The sequence below is a fragment of the Podarcis raffonei genome, chromosome 9 (genome assembly GCF_027172205.1).
Source record: "Podarcis raffonei isolate rPodRaf1 chromosome 9, rPodRaf1.pri, whole genome shotgun sequence".
NCBI lineage: Eukaryota > Metazoa > Chordata > Lepidosauria > Squamata > Lacertidae > Podarcis > Podarcis raffonei.
Window position 1 is genome coordinate 30,937,856 of NC_070610.1, and position 20,534 is coordinate 30,958,389.

General features: G+C 39.1%; 1 protein-coding gene across 21 annotated transcripts in view; it reads right to left on the reverse strand.

Moving 5' to 3' along the window:
• TENM3 (teneurin transmembrane protein 3) overlaps positions 1–20,534 on the reverse strand; it is a 1,264,592-nt gene that overhangs the window by 85,163 nt on the left and 1,158,895 nt on the right. For all 21 annotated transcript variants that reach the window (XM_053402551.1, XM_053402561.1, XM_053402557.1 and 18 more), the window contains 2 exons: positions 13,809–13,931; positions 3,100–3,314 (listed from right to left, as the gene is read on the reverse strand). In XM_053402551.1, coding sequence (XP_053258526.1) covers positions 3,100–3,314; positions 13,809–13,931 — 338 coding nt within the window. The remainder of the gene's footprint in view (positions 1–3,099; positions 3,315–13,808; positions 13,932–20,534) is intronic.

A 20,534-nucleotide genomic window follows, 5' to 3' on the forward strand; every position in this document is an offset into this window, starting at 1 on the left:
GACAGTCTCACAATAGTCTTTCAAAAGTTTCAACAGAAGATGCCTCAAAAGTTTTGAAAGTAAAGTCTCTCAATGGTCTTTCAAAAGTTGCAACGGAAAGACTATAGTATGAATGAAATCATTATTCTATTATATATTTTCTACTAACTATTAGCCTATGTGTTGTGTTTGTATTGTTGTGATTGGTTCTTATTGCAACAGAGGATTTTGTTTTTGGTTCCTTGCTCTTCCAAGACTACAACTTCCAACATCCCTACACCTTGGCCATGGTGGCTGCGGTTAAGGCGAGTTGTAGTCCAGTAATACCTGGAGGGCAACAAGTTGCCTGCCCCATTCAATCGCTGAATGCATTAGAAGCACCTGCTAGACATTACTTTTCACCTGTTCCTCAGCAAATATATAACAGTAGTTAACTTGGGTAGTATGAGAAGTAGTCAATATTTCAACCGAGGGCCACAGAAACAACCTTAACACAGAAGCAACTTGTGTAAAATTACCAAATGTTAAGTATGTGATAAAGTGAAAACTGCTCCTTTTCTTCCATACTGACAGTTGGCTTAAAAATCCTTCTCCTTAATCATAGTATTTCTCTCAAGGATCCATGCCCTGAATCCTAATTATTGTTGTTAACCAACTTTTCCATGTGGAAGTTACAGTGTGAAAAGAAAGCAACCAGCCCTGGATTAAAATAAATAAATAAATCTGTAGGAATCTAAAATATTTCCCCCCAAGATTTTCACCTCCTAGGTTAAGCTCCTTATATTTGTTGGGTATACGTATATGGATCTCTCACACTTATTCATTTTTAGTTTAAGCTAACAAAGTCATTTGTTATTTCTTAAAGTCTCTTTAAATAAACTTATTGATTGGCTGGTTGCAATGAAACTGACATTTTAAGAATGTGTCACAAAAGACTTGCAGACTACCATTGATTGTTTTTGAACGGACAGCCACTATCAATTACTTCTGGTTGATTTATTTATGATACCTGAGAAAACAGAGCTGTGCAACCCAGACTGTTCTGACACAGGCAGAGAGCACAATAGGCTCTACCACATCTGGGAATAAAGTTGCAAAACTGGGAAAATGTGGCAAAATATCATTTCTAATGATATGGTCTGAAAAGGTGCAGTAATTGCCACGAAAGGATCCTTGGAATACAAACTAATAAATAATTATGAATCTTTTTTTTAAAAAAAAGAAAAGCTGATTCAGCCAGGAAAAATGATAAAATAGATTAACCACATGCATTTCGTAAAAAGTGATAATGGTGTAAGACATCCAAACGCCTCACTGGTTTTTCCTCACAGATGGATTTTCATGGCTGTAAACCAAGACAAAATCTGGACAAAAGAGTGTGAAAGTATTATGGTGCACGATGGATTCTCTTTTGGCAAGCTGAAACATTTAGCCACTGATGCAGCCAATAGTCAGGAGTACTATGTGATATTGGAGGCTGATAGATAATCCGATGTGGAGCACATTCTCTAATGTGGATCTGCAGTCCTCCCTAGGGTATCAATTCCTAATTGTGGATCATGGTTTGGATCTTTAACAGAACCATTCAACATACCTTTCTCTGAGCAAGACTTTTACTACTCTCTGCTTTCAAATATCCACCTATAGCCTATCCAGAGAGAAGGGATTTAAAGGTCCTGGCAAAAAAGCCTGTGTGTTTGTGTGACCAAAAGGCCATTTAACGTATTATAATAGTGGAGGGCCCAAAGAAGAGAGAAGATTGAACCCTAGATTTCATCACTCTATCTTCCCTTTGGATTAGGCACAGATACTTCCTGAGCTGAAGCAAACATGAAATATCAATTCTGCATTTTACTTCCTCACACTTAGAAAAATTTTGGGGTAGTAAGCTCCATAGGTAGCAATGTCCTTCACCATGTACAGCAATGTCCAGCCCTGTCAAGAGTAGTGTGTAACAATCCTCTTATTTACCACTGTCCCTAGACTCTTCTGGGAGTGTGTCACATATCCCATGTTCCACAGCATCTTTGGACACTGCTCCACATGCTCTCAGTTGCATCCTGCTAGGCTAGGAACCATGGGAGCTAACAAAGACCCTGTGTCATTACTTCAAAGGAAAGGCTATAGGGGAAAGAAAGGGCTCATGAAAATCTGGAGGGCCTTGATTTCACACTGATTTCATGCTGTTAGCAAAGCATATGAGGATCATCTTCTGGGTCTGGGTCAGAAACAAGTTAGACATGTGTGCCTGTATCTGGATTCTTTCATGAACCCTGGCACTTCAAGCAACTAATCTGTCATTCTGGCCCTATATGTCAGTTAGAAAAACCCATTTATCACCCTATAAGACAGGCTGAGGCCCATAAGTATTGAGTGCTCACACTCTTTCTATCATGCCAATATCCTTTAGTGCTCCTGTATGCTAACACTTGTTTCGCTCCCTCTCTCCAAACAGTTTTCACATCCTATTTTCCTTCTCCCATGTATTCTTCATTTGTCTCTTACAGCAGTCTCACTTCAAACCATGGCTCTGTCATCAACCCACATACAAAGTACTTTCCAGGAGTAGTTTCATGATCAGTAGCTGGTGGCTCAATGAACTGCTTACCTTATCCTTGCCCCCCCCCCTTTAGTGACACATCCATAGTTGCTGAGCTTGCAGCCCAGGTACTTCTGTCAGGGAACCTATCACAATTGGGTCAATGGGACCCTTGCTTCAGCATTTAACCATTAATTTCTTAGCAAGGATACAGTGGCACAAGTGATTTCTTTATGTACAGCCCCAGCTAAATTACAGATTTCTAACTGGGTCTACAAAGTGACCCATTTGGGGGGGAAACCAAGCATTAAATTTCTTTTTACTGTACTTATGATGCCCAATAAAAGTGATTTGAAAAGACTTCTATGTGTGGTTGAGATAAAATGTCCAAATTGCATTTTAAAAGGCTACTTATAGAATAATAGCTAGTGTCCTCATTATCAGCTTAGCACACAATATGGAATACAGACAGTGAAACTATTCAAAAGGAATTACTGAAATCCAAAGTAATAAAGTATTTTCAAATATGCAGTTATTGTTTTCGAATACAAAATCTTGCTTTCATTGAAAACAGCTCTTACTTGAGTATGCGAGGGTGGTAAGCCTTTTCGGCCATATACTCCAATCAATGCATCTTTCTGAAGGGAGATATTGAATTTTAGAAACTGTGGCTGATCAATGAAGACCTGTGACCTCCAGAAGATCCCAGGAGGAACCTCTTGTGTTGCTCTTCGGCCTATATCAAGTTCTCCAGAATCTATAGTATTGTTTTCTTGTGCAAATCCTCCTAATTTTCCTGAGAGATTAAAAAAAAAAATTAAGACATCAAATATTTGCTTTCAGTTATCCTTTAAATAAGCTGTCAAATATTTAGACTAGTTTCAACTGAAATATTACTTGAGAATCATTCAGAGAATGTTAATGATCCAAGGGAATTCACTGAAGAGCTAACAACACAAGGGCAGCTTACATAAATACCTTCAAAGTCAAAATCCCACAACTTCCCCAAGGTATATTGTTAAGGCAAGTGTTGTAGGACATACTCTCATTCTGATCACTCTTAACCTAATTATTCTGCAAAATATGTATCTTGTTAAATAGGATTAACTCTGGTGCTTATCATTCTGTCTAAACACAACAGTATGCTTGCAAGTGAAAATTAAGATGAAATGGAGTATACAGCTTTGCAGATAAATTCTCATGTAAACAGGTAGCAAAACAATCATTGGGATTGATAAGTACAATTTTACGCTACATTAGGTAGTACAGCATTCATTTACACACTCAGAATGCTCTGTGAAGTATTCTTTCAAAGCGTATTCATTTCTGCGAAAAATAATTCAAACTCTGTCTATTTAAATGAGTTACATAACGTGCACATGCAAAGACACAAAGTCAGCCAAATTTTGGGAAAAAATGGGACTTCCTGCTTTCAATATATGATGAGATATCTCTTGAAACAACATACTTTGAGCATATGAAAATATCATTATTATGCCTCATCCTTCTATTCTAACCACAGAACATTACAATCTATAACCTACTCAAGTGAAGGATCAGTGTTAATTGTGTTATATATATCATTCTCTAGGTAGTGCATATTCCTTAAAACATTTCAATAAATTTGGTTTCTGTACAAAAATATAGTCTCTCATCATTGAAACTCCTCTTTAAAATTAGCTGCCATGCAACATATGTAAAGCTTTCCTCATTCTGCAGCTGTACCTATCCTGTCAGCTATTACTAATATCTCTACTCTTTTTTTTCTACCTTTAAATTGCTTAGCACAGTGCTATTGATAAATGGTGCAGGGTGCTTTCAGAAAGGTAGATAAAACAAGCTTTGAATTTTCTGCATCTCTAAATTGGGTGAAAAGCAACGTTTGAGCAAAACCTACATTTGATTTTCAAAATCCCCTCTTCTGCTTTCTGTAGTGCTTTAATAACACCAACAAGTGGTGACTTAAAAGTGTAGCATCACCTGTGAAAACTATTAATGGAGCATACATATGTCAGAGGTATTGGGATAATGAAAGTATCTTTTAAAATATGTTGTGAGAACATTTCATCGTTGTTTTTTTACATAATGGCATTAAAAGATGCTGTAAACATAGGACGAGATCAAATAAAGCAAAAGATGCTAGCTGCCGTGTGTTTTGAATACTGTACTTCCCGAGTTTAGATTAGGTATGAGTGTCTAAGTCTGCTCACCTCTCTTGGTGTGGCAGCATTGCTGGATGGAAGAGGCTTCACCGGGGCCCCTCTGGTGGAATTCAAATGGCAGGGCCCTTCCTGACAGGCGGAGGGGGCATATGCCCCCGCCGCTTATCAGGAACTGGATCTTAGCCTGCACACTTCATTGGCAAATGGGGATGCAGGCTGGGATGTGGGCTGTGCCAGGAGGCGGAGCCAATGGTGGGCTTCCCTCAGATTCATCCCCTCACCTAGGGCACACCCCCATCCCACCCACCCACGGTTTATGCTGATAGGCAATGACTTTGCTGTGGCTATGGTGGTCACCGTGCTTCCCCACCTGCCCCTCCAAACGCTGGGGTATCCCATTAAAGGGATCCTGGGGGCGTGGCCATGTCCGTGTGCCCAGGGCCGAAGGCCCTCCCCCAGATGGCGGTCCCTGCGGGCGTCACTCTATTTGATGTAAGTTTTAGGAACCCCCACCTGGATTGACCACACGTTACTTCCAGCCGGCGGGCCGGAAGTATTTAGACTGCCCCATGCCCAAGCCAAACCTCCTTCATCTGTATTCAATAAAGTTGTGGCCTGTTTTTACCCAAAACCCAGTCTGATTAGTCTCTTATTTATATGGGTTCAACTGAAGTATCAAAACGCTGACTCAGAGGCCAGACAAAATATCAGGATAGATTATGTCCAAGAATTTTATCAGAAATCTGCATATTGAAGAGGCATTTTTCTCTCTCTTCAATTTGATACAGGACAAAAAGAAAAACCACTTTTGCGATTTTCACAGGAAACAGGTTGAGGGGGGACTGTCATAAATGATACAGCTGGAACTGAAGGTAGACTAGTCCAAAGTGCCATACTAAATAATACCCATTCCCTGTGGGATTGCAGCAGTGGATGCGACTCAGCATGGCCGTCGCAGGGGGAGCGACTCTTCCTCAGCTTCAGCGTGATGGGAGGGGGTGTTTTCTGTTTCTTGCATTGCACTGAGTGCTGGAAAACACTCACAAGGCTGCAGGAGCCAATTAGTAACATGCAGCAGGCAGCATTGGGTTGGATCCTTAGTTCAGGTGGGTGGTGGGGCCACACCCTGTGGCAAAGGGGTATTCTTTTAAATCACTTGTGGTATTGCTGAATACCAATACTGTCTCACATTCTTTCAAAACGGTACTTATAAAAAAGAGAGAAAACAACAATAAATGAATCAGTTGCTCTTTTGTTTCTAGCACATGTCTCTTCTTTTTGTAGATGTTTTGTCAGTCCAGCTAAAGCTTGCTAGTGTAGCCCACTGAAGTGTGCCTGTAGTCATTGTTTTAAGTGTTAAGTAATACACACTGAGAAAACTATTGCCTACACATATGGGTCTTAAACTGACTGTGACTATTCAAGCAGAGATTTTGAGGTCATACTGGAAAGGTCAATTAAACCATGAAGTTAGTGTGCTGCAAAAATTGAAAATATATGTGCATTATTAAGGTTTATTTGGAAAGGGTTCACGGACTGGTGCTGTACAGGAGTGGGTAGCTAAAGCACCAGGGAGGATGTATAATGCGCTTTTTCATAAAAGGTTTAAAATTGCTTGTGGGGGGCGAGGACAGAGAAAAGAGGAAAAAAATAGACTTTAAAAAAATGCAGAGAAAATGAATAGTTGGGACATCAGAAACCCGTAAAGTAGGAAAACATAGGTTCCTCAACCAAAATTGACAGGCAGCAGCTTTACTATACAAAAAAGTTCTACAACAAAGGGTGCTATAGACAAAACAGCTGAACAGAAAGTTTCTGCACAAATTGAGCTGTTTAAAGTCCCCTCCAGACCTTTGTGCTAAGCATGTGAATTTCAGGAAGAGGAAGGAAATCTGGCCTGCAGGGTGCATTGGAATCAGGGATCGTCCAAAACTCATTTAGTCTTCCCATGATCAGATGAAAACCAACAAAGGAGCTCATGTTTTGGGTTAATGCTGATGATAAAGTGGGGACAGTGGGAGAAGAGGGAACATGTGATCTGACAGTCCAGATATTTTTATACACTGGGCTAATTTCATGTAGAAGGGACCTGCAATAATTTCATTTTGTGCTTTAAAGTGTGTTGTCATAAAATGCAAAACAAAATATTGATGCTAGGCTTCCTGAAAAGCAAAATCTTGTTCCCTAACCCATATGGAAAATACAGCTAGTAACAACTACTCTATGTATTTGTATTACCGTATTTTTCACCCCATAGGACGCACTTTTTCCCCTCCAAAAATGAAGGGGAAATGTGTGTGCATCCTATGTGGCGAATGCAGGCTTTCGCTGAAGCCTGGAGAGCGAGAGGCATCGGTGCGCACCGACCCCTATCGCTCTCCAGGCTTCAGGAAGCTATCCGCAAGCCTTGCAAGCCTGGCGGGAGTTCCCACGGGCTCACAAGGCTTGTGGGCAGCAGCCTGCAGCCCCGGCGAGTGTCCGCAAGCCTTGCGCGCCTGGCGGGAGGTCCCGCTGAGCGCGTGAGGCTTGGGGCGGCAGCCTGTCGCCCGAAGCATGGGGAGCCCTCCGGAGGGTGCCCCGTGCTTCGGGCAGGTGTGCGCAAGGCTTGGGGCGGCAGCCGCGGCTGGGGGGGAGGAATAATTTTTTTAATTCATTTCCCCCCCCCCCAAAAAATGAGGTGCGTCCTATGGGCCGGTGCACCCTATAGGACGAAAAATACGGTAACATTTCTATATGATTCTTAAAAACAAATTGTTTAAATGGCTGTATTTTCAAATTCTCCTCAGCCCATATTTCACTGCTCCATAATTTTATTAAGAAAAACACACACACACACACACAGCATACATACATAAATCTGTACTTTACTATATTTAAATATTTACTTAACAACATGATTTCTTCTCTCTTAACAATGTACAAAATCAAGACACAACTATGACAATGTTTATTTAGCAAATAGATAGGCTAAAGTTTAAACAAATCAATAAAAGTAATTATTAATTTAATTTAATAATACAAAATGAATTTGGTATAATTTACCAAGACATTAAAAGATTAACAGTGCCTGCTGAAGAGCATAGTTTAATATAATTTCAAGCTTTCAGTGATCATGGGAAGCTTTAAAGGGTATCAAGGAGTAAGATTAAATTTATAGCCAATCAATAGCACACCATCCAATTGCATAACATAACCTTGGAATTATACCACCAACTGTGAGATAGCTGAGACTATTCTTTCAAAAACAACTAGCATCATTTCCTAGCACATTTGGTTAGAGTAACTGCAACTCAAAATAGTTAAAAACAAGAAAGGTTCTTGTACAAAAATCAATAAACAATCTCATCAGGAGATCATTTAATCAGAATGAAGTATTTCAAACAATATATAAAATATTTTAAATAGCGTGGCATGGCATTTTTAATCTCGTCTTTTGCTATTTTTCAATGTCTTAAGGTATAAAACTTCAGCAAATGATCCTTGAGTACATCAAACGACAAATAAATTATTTACATGAAGATTATGCTAATCAGCATTTTATTTTTAATATAAAAGAGTAGATGAAGAAAAATCACCATCCAGAACAGAATAAGCTTGGCTTTTCTCAAACTGTTTTCTTAATTGTAATCAATATTTTAAATTAACCCACTGACATTTACAGGGATATTTATTTGAGAACCTAATTTACTTTTCAAACATTTATTGAAATTTCTCAAACTCCCATGGAAGCATGCACAGTAAATGTAACATTAGCTAGCAGAGTTCACCCTCTAAGTGAGAGAGAGCTCAATTACACTGTACCTTGTTAAATAGATGGTCTGTTTTCAACAGTGTAATTACTCACATAGGGAAAGTCACAAAATAATTAGGGAGGAATGTTTAGACAATGTGTAATTCTTTTACGTGTAAGAATTTTTGACATGCAGCACTTATTAAGTAATTACTAGGATTGATTTCTGCATCAGCACTAATCTTTATTTAGTAGCAGCTTAAAAGTCTGTTTGTAAACATATGAAACAAGTTGGCTTATATTGTACTGTACTGATTGATGCAATGATCACTACAGACTGAACTAAGCCAGTACTGGACTAAATCGGATTGCATGTTTAAGCAACCTAAGCCATCCTAAATAGACTTTTCCCTGTAGCACACTTCCAATGCACTTTATATCTGAACATTTAGTAGCGTCAGAGTAAACACTGAAGATGTGTCCATATCTTAAAAGCTCAATCTCAAACATGCCTTCTCAGAAGTAAGTTCTATTGAATTCATTAGGGCTTACTTCCAGGTAAGTGGGGCTAGGATTGTGGCCTTAGTCCCTTTCCATTTATTTACGCATATAACGTATGCCTGGGCATACATCGTTCCATTCAATTGACTTCTCATTTTGTTTCAAAATAAAGACTGTATAGTTTTCCCGTTGTACAATGCAGAACATTCAGAGCAGAACTACAAGCTACAAAGAACAAAACTCTGCTGAAAATAGCAGCCCCATGCCAAACACTTCCAAATTCAACTTAACTCTAATATATGATGTCACTACAATGTGTCTTTCCCTACTCCTACCAGCCAACATAGAGCACTGAAATTGGGGGAATACATGCTGCAACAGTATCAGAACATGAGGAAAGATGAATTAAGCATTATGGACAGTGAGCTTGCCCTTGCTGGCAACAGTCCTGTTTCCATTAAACATGCCATTCTATCTCCCAGTTGCTAGAAAAAAAAATAATGATGGCAGAAGTCAGCCATTTCCCCATACTTCTTACATAACGTAGACCAGGCAGTCTATGATTTTATTATTCACCCACTAGCAGTTGGGCAACAGTTGACTTGGATACATTATATCCCACCATGGTCAATATGTGTATGTCCAGCTATCAGCTGAGCCATTTCAGCCTTATTCCCAACAACTTTCTAGTCATCACATCACAGCCATGTGCCTCCCATTATGTAACCATACTTTCCACCACAGATGTGGCAGAACTGTCTCCTACCTCAGCAGATATGAGTATGACTGACAGCAGTAATGACTATTTCTGTAGGGTATGGGATGGTCATATCTGGCAAGCTCCCAGTGCCCTTCCCCACTCAGTAACCTGCATGCCTTTTATTGGGTGGCCACAGCGTATACTTGTTATGGACCGGCTGGATGCAGAGGAGTGGTGGAAGGCACCAGCTGGAGAAACCCCAGAACATGCGGAGAAATGAAGAGGGAGGAGCAATGAAAGAAAAGACGCTGGAGCCTTAGGCAGCTGGGGAAGAAAGCAGTGGGAAGGCGGGGACCTTCAGTCCTTACAACTGCCTCATTGGGGCAAGACCTACTGGGAAGGGTTGCTGTGATCACTAAGACTGAGCTATTTTTTTCTTTGAATAAAGAGTTAACTTCACTGACATCAGGTGCTCTATTGCTGACTTATGCCTGACTCCAGCTCCTGAATACTATTACTAGTACTGGAGCTGGAGCACAGAGCAAAGCATTAGGCAACAGCAACAGGGAGAGTATTTCCCTGACTGGGATGGACAATGCTCTGGCTGGCATCACTGGTGTTGGGTGACTGCACGACTGGCCCATGGGCCAATTTTGCTGCTGGTCTTAGAATAATAGAATCTGAAGGACCCCAAGGATCATCAGGTCCAGCCACCTGCAATGCAGGAATCTCAGCTAAAGCATCCATGCTAGATGGCCATCCAACCTTTGCTTAAAGACCTCCAAGGAAGGAGCCCACCACCTCCCGAGGGAGACTCTTCCACTGTCAAATAGCTCTTACTGTCAGAAAGTTTTTCCATTTGCTTAGTCAGAATCTCCTTTATTGTAACTTGAAGCAATTGGTTTGAGTCCTACCTTCCAGAGCACTAGAAAACAAGCTTGCTCCATCTTCTCTGTGACAGCCCTTTAGATATTTAAAGATGCCTATCATATTTCCTCTTAGTCTCCTCTTTTCAAGGCTAAACATACCTAGCTCCTTCAACCGTTCTCATAAGGCTTGGCTTCTAGACCCTTGATCATCTCAGTTGCCCTCCTCTGTACACGCTCCAGCTTGTCAACATCCTTCTTAAATGGTGGTGCCCAGAACTGGACACAGTATTCCAGGTGTGGTCTGACCAAGGCAGAACAGAGTGGGACTATTACTTCCCTTTATCTGGACACTTTACTTCTGTTGATGCCTAGAATAGTGTTAGCTTTTTTTTGCTTATGGTCCACCAAGACCCCTAGATCCTTTTCAAATGTTCTGCTAGTAAGCCAGATGTCCCCCATCCTATATTTGTGCATCTGATTCTTCATGCCTAAGTGCAGAAACTTACATTTGTCCCTATTGAAATTCTTGTTAGTTTGCGCCCAGTTCTCCAAATGCTAAGGTCATTTCGAATTTTGATTCTGTCTTCTGCGGCATTAGCTACCTCTCCCAGTTTCGTATCATCTGCAAATTTGATGAGCATCCCCTCAATTACTTCATCCAAGTCGTTTATAAAGATGTGGAACAACAATGGGACCAGGACAGAACCCTGTGGCACCCCATTTGTAACTTTTTTCCAGGATGATGAGAAACCATTAATTGGGTTTGGTCTTGCTGGAGGACAATGAAACCCACCAATCAGTTACTGAGCCATAAGGGTGATTGAATGATTGGGGGGATGGGAAAACTTTCTAAATGGTGGGGAAGAGAGGGGGATAATGCCATGAGCCTTTTCTCACATGGCATTGATGTGGGCAGAGCACCTTTTCCTCCACCAACTGTCTGTTGCTCAAAGGTCCACAACAATCTAAATGGCAAAAATCCCAAAATGTAACATCATTATACTTCCTTTTCCTTTCGCTGTAACTTGTAGCAGTGTTCCAGTATTGAATGTCATAAAATGTTAACTATCTTGTAGCAAAAACTAGTTAGCTGAACAGAATGTACTAGAAATCATCAATTATAATGATCTGATTCTTTATCTTTTTTTAATACCAATACATTAGCAGTTTCAAGAACACATCTCTTTCTCACTCTATTTGCCACATATTCCATGAAATTGTCAATAATGATAGTGAAAATGAAGTTTTATATAGAAGTTTGCATTCATTAGTCATAGCTGAAGAATGTCGCAGCCGCAGCTGCTGCTATAGTGTATATATATATTCATTAAATGCACAATAGATTCTCCCCTTGTTCTTTACTTTAAGTAGGAAGCCGCCCACATAAGGATAGAGATAATGGATACCAAAGTACAATGCACAGATTTGAGGCAAAAAGGAATGAGAGGAGGGATAAAGGAGCATTCTTCTTAGGCAAGATGTCTAAAAAATGGCAGAAATGGGAAATTGAGTCATATCATTTCTATAATTTGGAACTGTGATGGGCAGAAAAGTGAACAGAAAAGGCTTCTTCTATCTTCCTCCACAGTGACAGAGGTCACCTGTACACTGTGAATGGGAAAACAGATTTAAAGAAAATAGTGCAGTAAATACAGTATTCATCAACCATTTAAATAAGGTTTTCCATTTAAAAACTATTGATCTGTTAGCCAAAAGGGCATGGATTCTTTGAAGTTTTAGAGAAACTTAAAGGGCAACATCAGGGAAAGTCAATAAAATATAATCCCTTTATGTGATTTGTGTTTTAAAAGCTCCTACAACGAAATTAATATAGTGTTTGACTTTTATATATTACCTGGCAGAGGCAGATGCAATATGAAATCCTAATACAACTTTCAAAAAAGATAAACACATTGCACATGATCTGGTAGATTTCAATAGGAGGGAATCATACATCTTCAATATAACACAAAGAAAGCCTTAAGCACTTTCAAAGAAAGGCAAACAGGCCACACACATCAAACACATACAACAATTTAGCCATTCTAGTTTCTTTGTCGCCTATGTAATAATTTACAGTCCACAGATGCTCAAGAGCTTTTTTCAGGGACTGGGTTTGCTCTCAGAATTGACCCTGTTGGGAATTATCAGCCAGCAATCAGGTTGGCTGATTCAGGATACATACCCAATGCCCATGCCAAAGCCATTTTTCACCTGTAATCAATAAAGCAATCATGTTTCACTGTAAAGTTAATTCCACCTCCACTGATGAACATCAAAGCCCCGTCCCAAAGTGACTACTGCATCCATTTTATGGGTGTTGTCCCACAATGTAATATCATGGGATGGGAAGATATCTCTTGTGGCTGCTATAGCTCCAGATGAGCCAGCAGTAGTAGTAATGGCCTAGGCCCTAGAGGGAACAGCAGATCTGGGAGTAGTCACAAGACCATCTGTAAGGAAAGTAGATTATAACACCTGCCACAGCCAGACTATATAACAGATGTGTTGGCCTGTGAGGTGATTTTGAGTGGGAAATATCCCTTGGCCTTGCCATAGACAGCAGATCACTGCCAGTGGGGGAGACCTCTTTGAGGTAACATCAGTGGTAGTTGCTGCTAATGAAGGCAAGGCTGCTAATGGTTAGGGCCTCCCCCCAAAAAATTCAATTGCTATGGGTAGATCACTGCCTGATGTGGTCGAGGTTTTCTGGAACTCATGATCTCTACAGGGTAGGAACCCAATTAAAATGCTCCCTGCTTGGAGACTTCTGGATCTAGAAGGATTCCTGAATGCTGTGGATTCCTTGATCTGTGGAATGGGGAGGTGACTCAGGCAGTTGACACAATCACTATGAGGTATTCTCTCCTACTGTTTCTGAAAGACGAAAAGCAATGAAGTGCTTTGATAGGCAGAGTGATGGTAGAGAAAGACGTGGGATGAATCTGAATCTGTTAAGAGCCCATATTAACACTGGCTTGGTGACAGTGAAGGCAGCAAAGAGATCGCATAGTGTAGCGTCACCAAATGGAACCATATTCCATGTAGGATAACAAGCGGTTTTTACATTCTGGACCCCATAGTAAGTATGTGTACACAGTAGACGACTGGCCTATGCAAGGTTACCAAATTTTAACTTCTTCACAGCTATTAAAGATGCAAAGCCCTGCATCACATGCGACTTGGCAGTTCTCGGTTTTCTTCCTTTTAAAATTGACACTGAAATTTCAATAAATGAGGGGGACGGAACAATTGTGAAATGAGAGAGAACCTTAATAATATTGATATATTTAAAGGCAAGCTAAACAGAAGTAAGATGCTCTCTTACCATTTTCACCAGAAGGCAATGACACAGTGTGTGTTGGCACAGTATCAGAATTCACTTTTCCATTTTCAAATGTGTCATTTTCAGTCTGCTGTAACTGCCAGTTGAGGCCAAATAGATGCATTGCTGGGGACAAAGAAAACATATCATTTAATAATTCACGAGAGATAAGAAACAATCCACAATAAACCAGTAGTGAAGTTCGCCTTCTACAAAGAATATCTGAGTTTTGTATTTTTAAACATAGTAATAGGCATGTTTGTACACATAAGCATTTAATTTGTTCAGAATTTGTTTTTGGTTTAGGTAATACCGTAATTTTTGAATCCACTTCAAAGGTACAAAGCAGTTTTAGCAAGAATAAATAGTTCTGGTCACTAAACATAATGCAGGTCACCACCATGGCACAACTCTCAGTCACTTCTTACTATAGCATAATTCCCACATCACTCTCCATACTTCCCTTACCTTCCCAGAGCAACTCACTTCATCTTAAAACAAATGGTTTCCTGGAAGTGTTGAGACAGTGCCTTTACTCTCCAGATTACTAATAGTTACCTGGAGATTCTTCCTGCATTGCCTCACTGAACTGCTTCTGAAGTAACAGCCTTGTTGATTTGACAGGGTGGATGGTTCTCTGTTTTGCCATGCTGTGCTGTGGCAGTTTTACAGCGATGAAGCATAGCAAGACAGGAAGCATTGCCTAATTATTATCCCACCCAACCCCCGGTGAGTATTTTTGTTCCGTTTCAAGCAATCGAAGGCATGTGCTTTTCAAAGGTGTGAAAGTCGTTGTGAAACTCTGTCTTCCTTTCAGCTCCATCCTAATTAATATCACTAGCCCAGTTGATGGCACTGGTAATAACTATGAACAACACACATAGATCATTTCATTGTTTCCCACTTTTCTGTTGCTCTCATAACCAGAAAGTTGAAATTTTCTCTAAGGTACATAAAGAAGTATTTGTTTCAGATCTTTGATTCTAAGATCTATTTCCTTTTCTACATCTATTTCCTTTTCTACATCTTAATAATTACTTATTCCCAATACCACTCTTCCTGTCTAAACATCATATCTGGAACACTGCCAGATTTACACATATTATGAATACCCTGCACATGAAATTCCTTTTCATGACTTGCCTACTGCTTATGTTTTATTGTTGCCTTAGTTTACTATGAGTATGCAGAATCCCCAAGGCCAATGTACTGTCAGTTACACTGTCTCAATATCATGGTTTCAATAGAAAAAAAAACAAAGACTGATTCCCACTTGGGCATGTGTGTTCTAAATATTCATTACTTAGAATGTTTCAACTAGTCTGATTTAATACTTAGCAATGTCGATTATTGTGAATGTCAGAAATCTGAAGCTGCGGATATAGTTTTTAACATTCTTCCAGTACATGTTGACAACTACCAGTGAATATTAACAATCACCACTGAAGAGTTATCATCATTTGCTGATGAAGTTTGATAATCTCCAGGACCTGATGTTTACAGTAACATCTCCATTCACTCCTATATTTATTGCTTTAATTTCTGAGAGAGAAAATTAATTAAAAGACCTTGCTTTCTTCACAGCTTCTGCCTCAGTCACTTTGTAAGATAAAAATAGATAAAAATAAAGATAAAAATAAGATAAAAATAAAAATGTCGTTTTCTGGCTATCTTTGCCTGTTATTAAAGATGGTGCATATATACTCATCACATTCTTATTTTATTTTGTCTGTTTTATACCTCTTGCCTCTGAAAGCTCATGCCATATTATGACAGTTAGCCTTTATGGTATTACAGTTTGTTTTTCTTTTTGCTGTTACAGTTAACATCACTCTTCTGGAATTTTAGCATGTCACGATAATGTGTGGATTCAACTACTAGGGGAAAAAAGGACTACAGAAGCTGAGGTGTTTGTTAGGTATAACTAATGTAGCGTGCTTCAAATTTATCTTCTGAAAGCAAAAATGTACGCATCAAATCTAGCTGCACAATGAATGCAGTTCATGCTCTCATGAAAACTTTCCTAGCCTTTCTAATACTGCACCCATATCTCTTGTCATTGGATGGCTGAAAGCATAATATATTCTTGTGAGTGGATTAGATCAATCCATTAATTTGGAGTTTTATCAATGGAAGATCTAATCTTGATTGTATAGTTTCCATTTCTGTTTTCACACTACAATCTACAAAAATATGTCGAGATGATGTGGATGAATTTTCTAAAACTTGCTATTTATCCAAAAAAAGGTTAGAGAATATCTTAACAAATATTTTTCATTTTCATTTCACAGTTGTTCAGCAACAGTTAAAAGAGGAGTTTCTAGACTTACTTTTAGTTCACCAAGCAGGCATATAAGACACTTATCTAGAAATTGCAATGGTTATTTCCCATGTTATATTAACCTGGATGAAATGTTAATCAGTGCCATTACTTATGTACTCAGCATTCAGTCTCGATTGAAGGAGAGCGTTTTGGGAGGGATAGGGAAACAGCTTTTGTATATTTTCTGTGAACGATGTAGTAGTTATTCCCTATAGGTTCCTTTAAATACTTTCACCCTCCACAATGTCTGAACACATTCATCTTCTAATACAGCAAACCTCAGTTTTGTAAGTTTTATTTGAAGTAGCTATAGGAAAATAAAAGGGATATCGGAGAACGAGTAAGAGAAAAACATCTACAAGGCAAGTCTGTGAATTTTTCCATTGGATTTGTCATAGCTGTTAAATACTTAATATTGTTTTGGAGGATAAGGAAACAAGTGCAAAGGAACAGCTCTTCAAATTTCTTCAGGAACACGTCACCTCTGTGAAAAGTACAACTGCACTTACAGGAAGCGTAGTTTTCTATTTTCTATTCCTAATGAAAGGTCAGCACATTGTGTCGATTGCTCTGTCCATGGCTGGAGGCAGGCAGAAACATTTTGGGATGTAGGGCTCCCAGGATTCAGTTTGCAAACTCATCAAGCTTGAGCTAAAGACAGGAGTTAAGAAGGAAAAAAGGGAGCCGACATCCCAGAAATAAAGGAAGGAGAAATGGAGCCACTGCAGCTAGCCCCAAGGGTGGGGCTCTGCTAACCTTTCATTGGGAATGGAAAACTATGCTTCAGGTAGGTACAAGAGTATTTTTTCCCCATTCCTCCAATGAAAGGTCAGCAGATTGGGACACACCAGAGCTATCCCAATCTGGTTGGCTGGGTGAGAGTGGAGAGATGAAGCACAGGCTTAGCGGATGTGGGGAAGAGCCAAAGAAAAGGGTGGTTTGCATTCCTGATCTCTGTACCAAAAATGGAAGTAGAAAAAAAACAGCTCTTGCTGTGCAGGTGATCCTTCCCGCTGTTCCCACTAGCCTACTCAGGGCTTCTCCAGCTAAGTTTCTACCCAAGAGAATGATGAATCACAAATCCATGACGAAAAGGATCCTGGCTTCCTTTGTCGAGGCAAGTAGAGAAGGTAGGCTAAAGATGGGGTATTTTCATTCATATATATATATATATATATATATATATATATATATATATGGAAGGCAGGTGAGGTATTTCTAAGAGGGGCAGTAAGAGGCTTTTGTAAAGACAGGAATAAGTCAGGAGAGAAGAAGTTGGGAGCAGAACGTGATTTGGCTACACTCAATGAAGGCAGGAACAAAATAGAGACCAGTTTCCTGACTTCGACCATGGGTGGAGCAATCAACCCAATCTGCTGACCTTTCATTGCATGAATGGGAAAACTTGTGTTCCATAAAAGTTATCTATGGAGGATAGTGCATTTACAATGTTAAATATCTTTCCCACATTTACAGGTCTATCAAATTAGCATTCTCATTGTGCCTTGTACCCTATAAGACTGGAAAGGTTTTACATCCCCTTGAATCATAAATCAGAAGAAAAAAACTTCATTGTTTTAAATTTATATTTTAAATTTATAATTGGTTTAAATTGAAAAGTGAATGATGAATGAAGATCATGATAGAGTTCATTTTAAATAGTTAAATGTGAAATTCAAGATGTGCAATCCACAATGGCTGATTAACACATTAACAGATGTGGTGGGATTAAATTGTGTGTGAATCTGCCCATCAAACTCATCTCATGCATACAGACTATTGGTTTGTATCTATGTGCCCTATCAATGATAGCCTTCTTTTTGAAGACGTGTCCAGTTCAAACCCAGTTTAGATATAAAGAGTTACAGAAAGCAAAAATTATGGCTAGAAACTTGCCACTTCTACAACAAACTGAGCATGCACACAGTTCACCTGGTCATAGCCTTCTCCCCTAGAGTGAGATATCTATTTCTATTTAAATTCTACATTTGCATCTATACATATAAATTAGCATGTGTGAATCTGTGATTTATTTTGACCTCTTTTTGGTGGTCTACTTCCTACTTCTGCAACAGTGGCCAATATAGGACTATTCAGCATAGTCTAGGTCTATTCAGCTAAATATTGAATGGTGTTGTGAAACCTAAATGAATGCAGTGGTTTGTTTCCAACACTTATCATTCATCTTTTAAATATATGGTGCTTAAACATATATTTTTGCATCCTCTTAGTTTGTTATGCAGTGTCATAAAAACATCTACTGCCTACTTTGCATTTTCTTATTTTGCAATGTGGTGTCATAAAAATATCTACTGCCTCGAACTGTACAGAAAACAAAACTGCAGACCAACCTATCTGCAAAAATGCTCACTGAGCTTGTTTTCATACACAAATTTTCACATGGAGTTCTTAAGCCATTTGCTATGTGTGATACTGTTTCATAGAAGTAAATCAAAATAATTATCTTGCCTAATTAGTTTTAATACCAAGAGGAATGCTACTGTTTTACATCCAAGCATTCAAAATGCAAGTGCTCATGTAAGCTTTACCATCATAACACACTATAACCTACCATTATATGATTCTACAATGGAGACTACAGATATCCTTTGGGATTTAACTACATATTTCTAGTGGGAAAAATATTTGCAGGTGTGAAACTAAATTGTCAAAGCAATATGAATAACAATCATAAGGTAGGTTATATAGTTTGCACTATGCTGTTCTGCAAGGCATATATAGGCAAGTCATAGTTCATCATCTATTAAGCAAAACAACTTCAACCCTGAGATGCACAGCCTGGCATTCTGAACTTTGTACATACCAAATATATATGGTTGCTCCTAAATTGTTTTCATTCATTTTTAAATAACTTGCTAATAGCATAGGTGCACTACCAATATAATTCAATGACTATGAAGTATTAGCTTCCATCTCTGTGGTATAAATGGCTTAGCTGGGTATAGCTACCAGTGGATGAAATTGAACCAAAGATTACGGTATTGTGCCAATGCAGGGATAGTAAACTCTTTTCTATGATGGACTGCTCATCTACCAGATCCAATAGTGAGTGCAGTTAAATTGCTTAGTGCCTCCTATTTCTATGCCACCCCCTCCCTCTTCTTCCCCCATCACCACCCTAACCCTAACCTATTTTTAGGTATCAGGCATTTTTAAATATATATATATTCACCAGACTTTTAGGCCTTCATTTGGAGGGTATTAGGTACTTGTGGCCTCTTTCTTGCTTATCCTTTAGTTGGGTGGGTTAGACCTGTCTTTATATATATATTATGGACATGTTTTTAGGTTTTCATTTTGTTTTCATTTTTCAACTTGGTTTTAACGTTTGTATCATTTTGTGAGTTGATTTGGGTCATTTCTCATGAAAAACTGAATAATTAATCATAATCATAATCATATCATAATAATACTTAAATAACCAATGATCACTTAACATATATACATTATTGAACACAATCTGTGGTGGCAATCTGGTAATCACGGTGTAGCAGAGGGGAAAGCATAGTTCTGCAACAATTTTCGGAGCAGGGGTGATGAAGTCAACCGCAAGAGGACCAGAGTAATGATGGGTCTTTCTGGCTCTGACAAGTCAATAAGGTGCTAATGAAGCTTTCAAGTTTGTGACAGATTATCACAGGGGAAGTCAGAGAATGAGGTAAACAATCGAGGAATGGCAATGAATGCAAAGCACATAGGGGAAAAAAATCCAAATATCAAATGTCATTATAGACAACAGGTTGCCAACTAGGAACAGGATTCTGACTAGTTTCCACCAGTGCAATTCCTGAGCAGCAGCTCTCTGTAATCACCCATAGCACCAAGCTGCCAGCCACATTTTCAACTTTAGAACCTCCAGAGACTTTTTAAATACTGTAACAAAAGGTATCTTCTAGCAAACTCAGGTGGTAAATGCTTTCAAGTTGTAGCCAAAACAGGGTCATTGAGAAATTAAGATGGAGTTGTCAGCAGCCTCAGAAGATCCAGAAGTTTTGCAGAAGAACCACAAAATCTTTAGGCAAAACAATATGAGGGGACTAAAACAACAACCCCAAAACAGCCCAAGGAGGACAAAGGATGCTGAGTGGCTACAGAGTGTCTGCTGCAAATGGAAAAGTGGGGTGGTGAACAGAGTATTCTGGAAGATGGCATGGCTAGCTGGTGGGCAACCTGAACAGGAGCACTCTATATTTTACTTCAATTATATCTGAATTCAATTATATTATTGATCATCACTCATAGCACTCATATTAACACCATAATCTCCTTTAGTTAGAAGGCTGGACTAGTACTCTACAAATGTTTATGGTATACAAACTAGGCAATGCATACAGACTAACATAAATAACAAAATTTTAGTTTAAATCAGGGGAACCAGTGGCAAA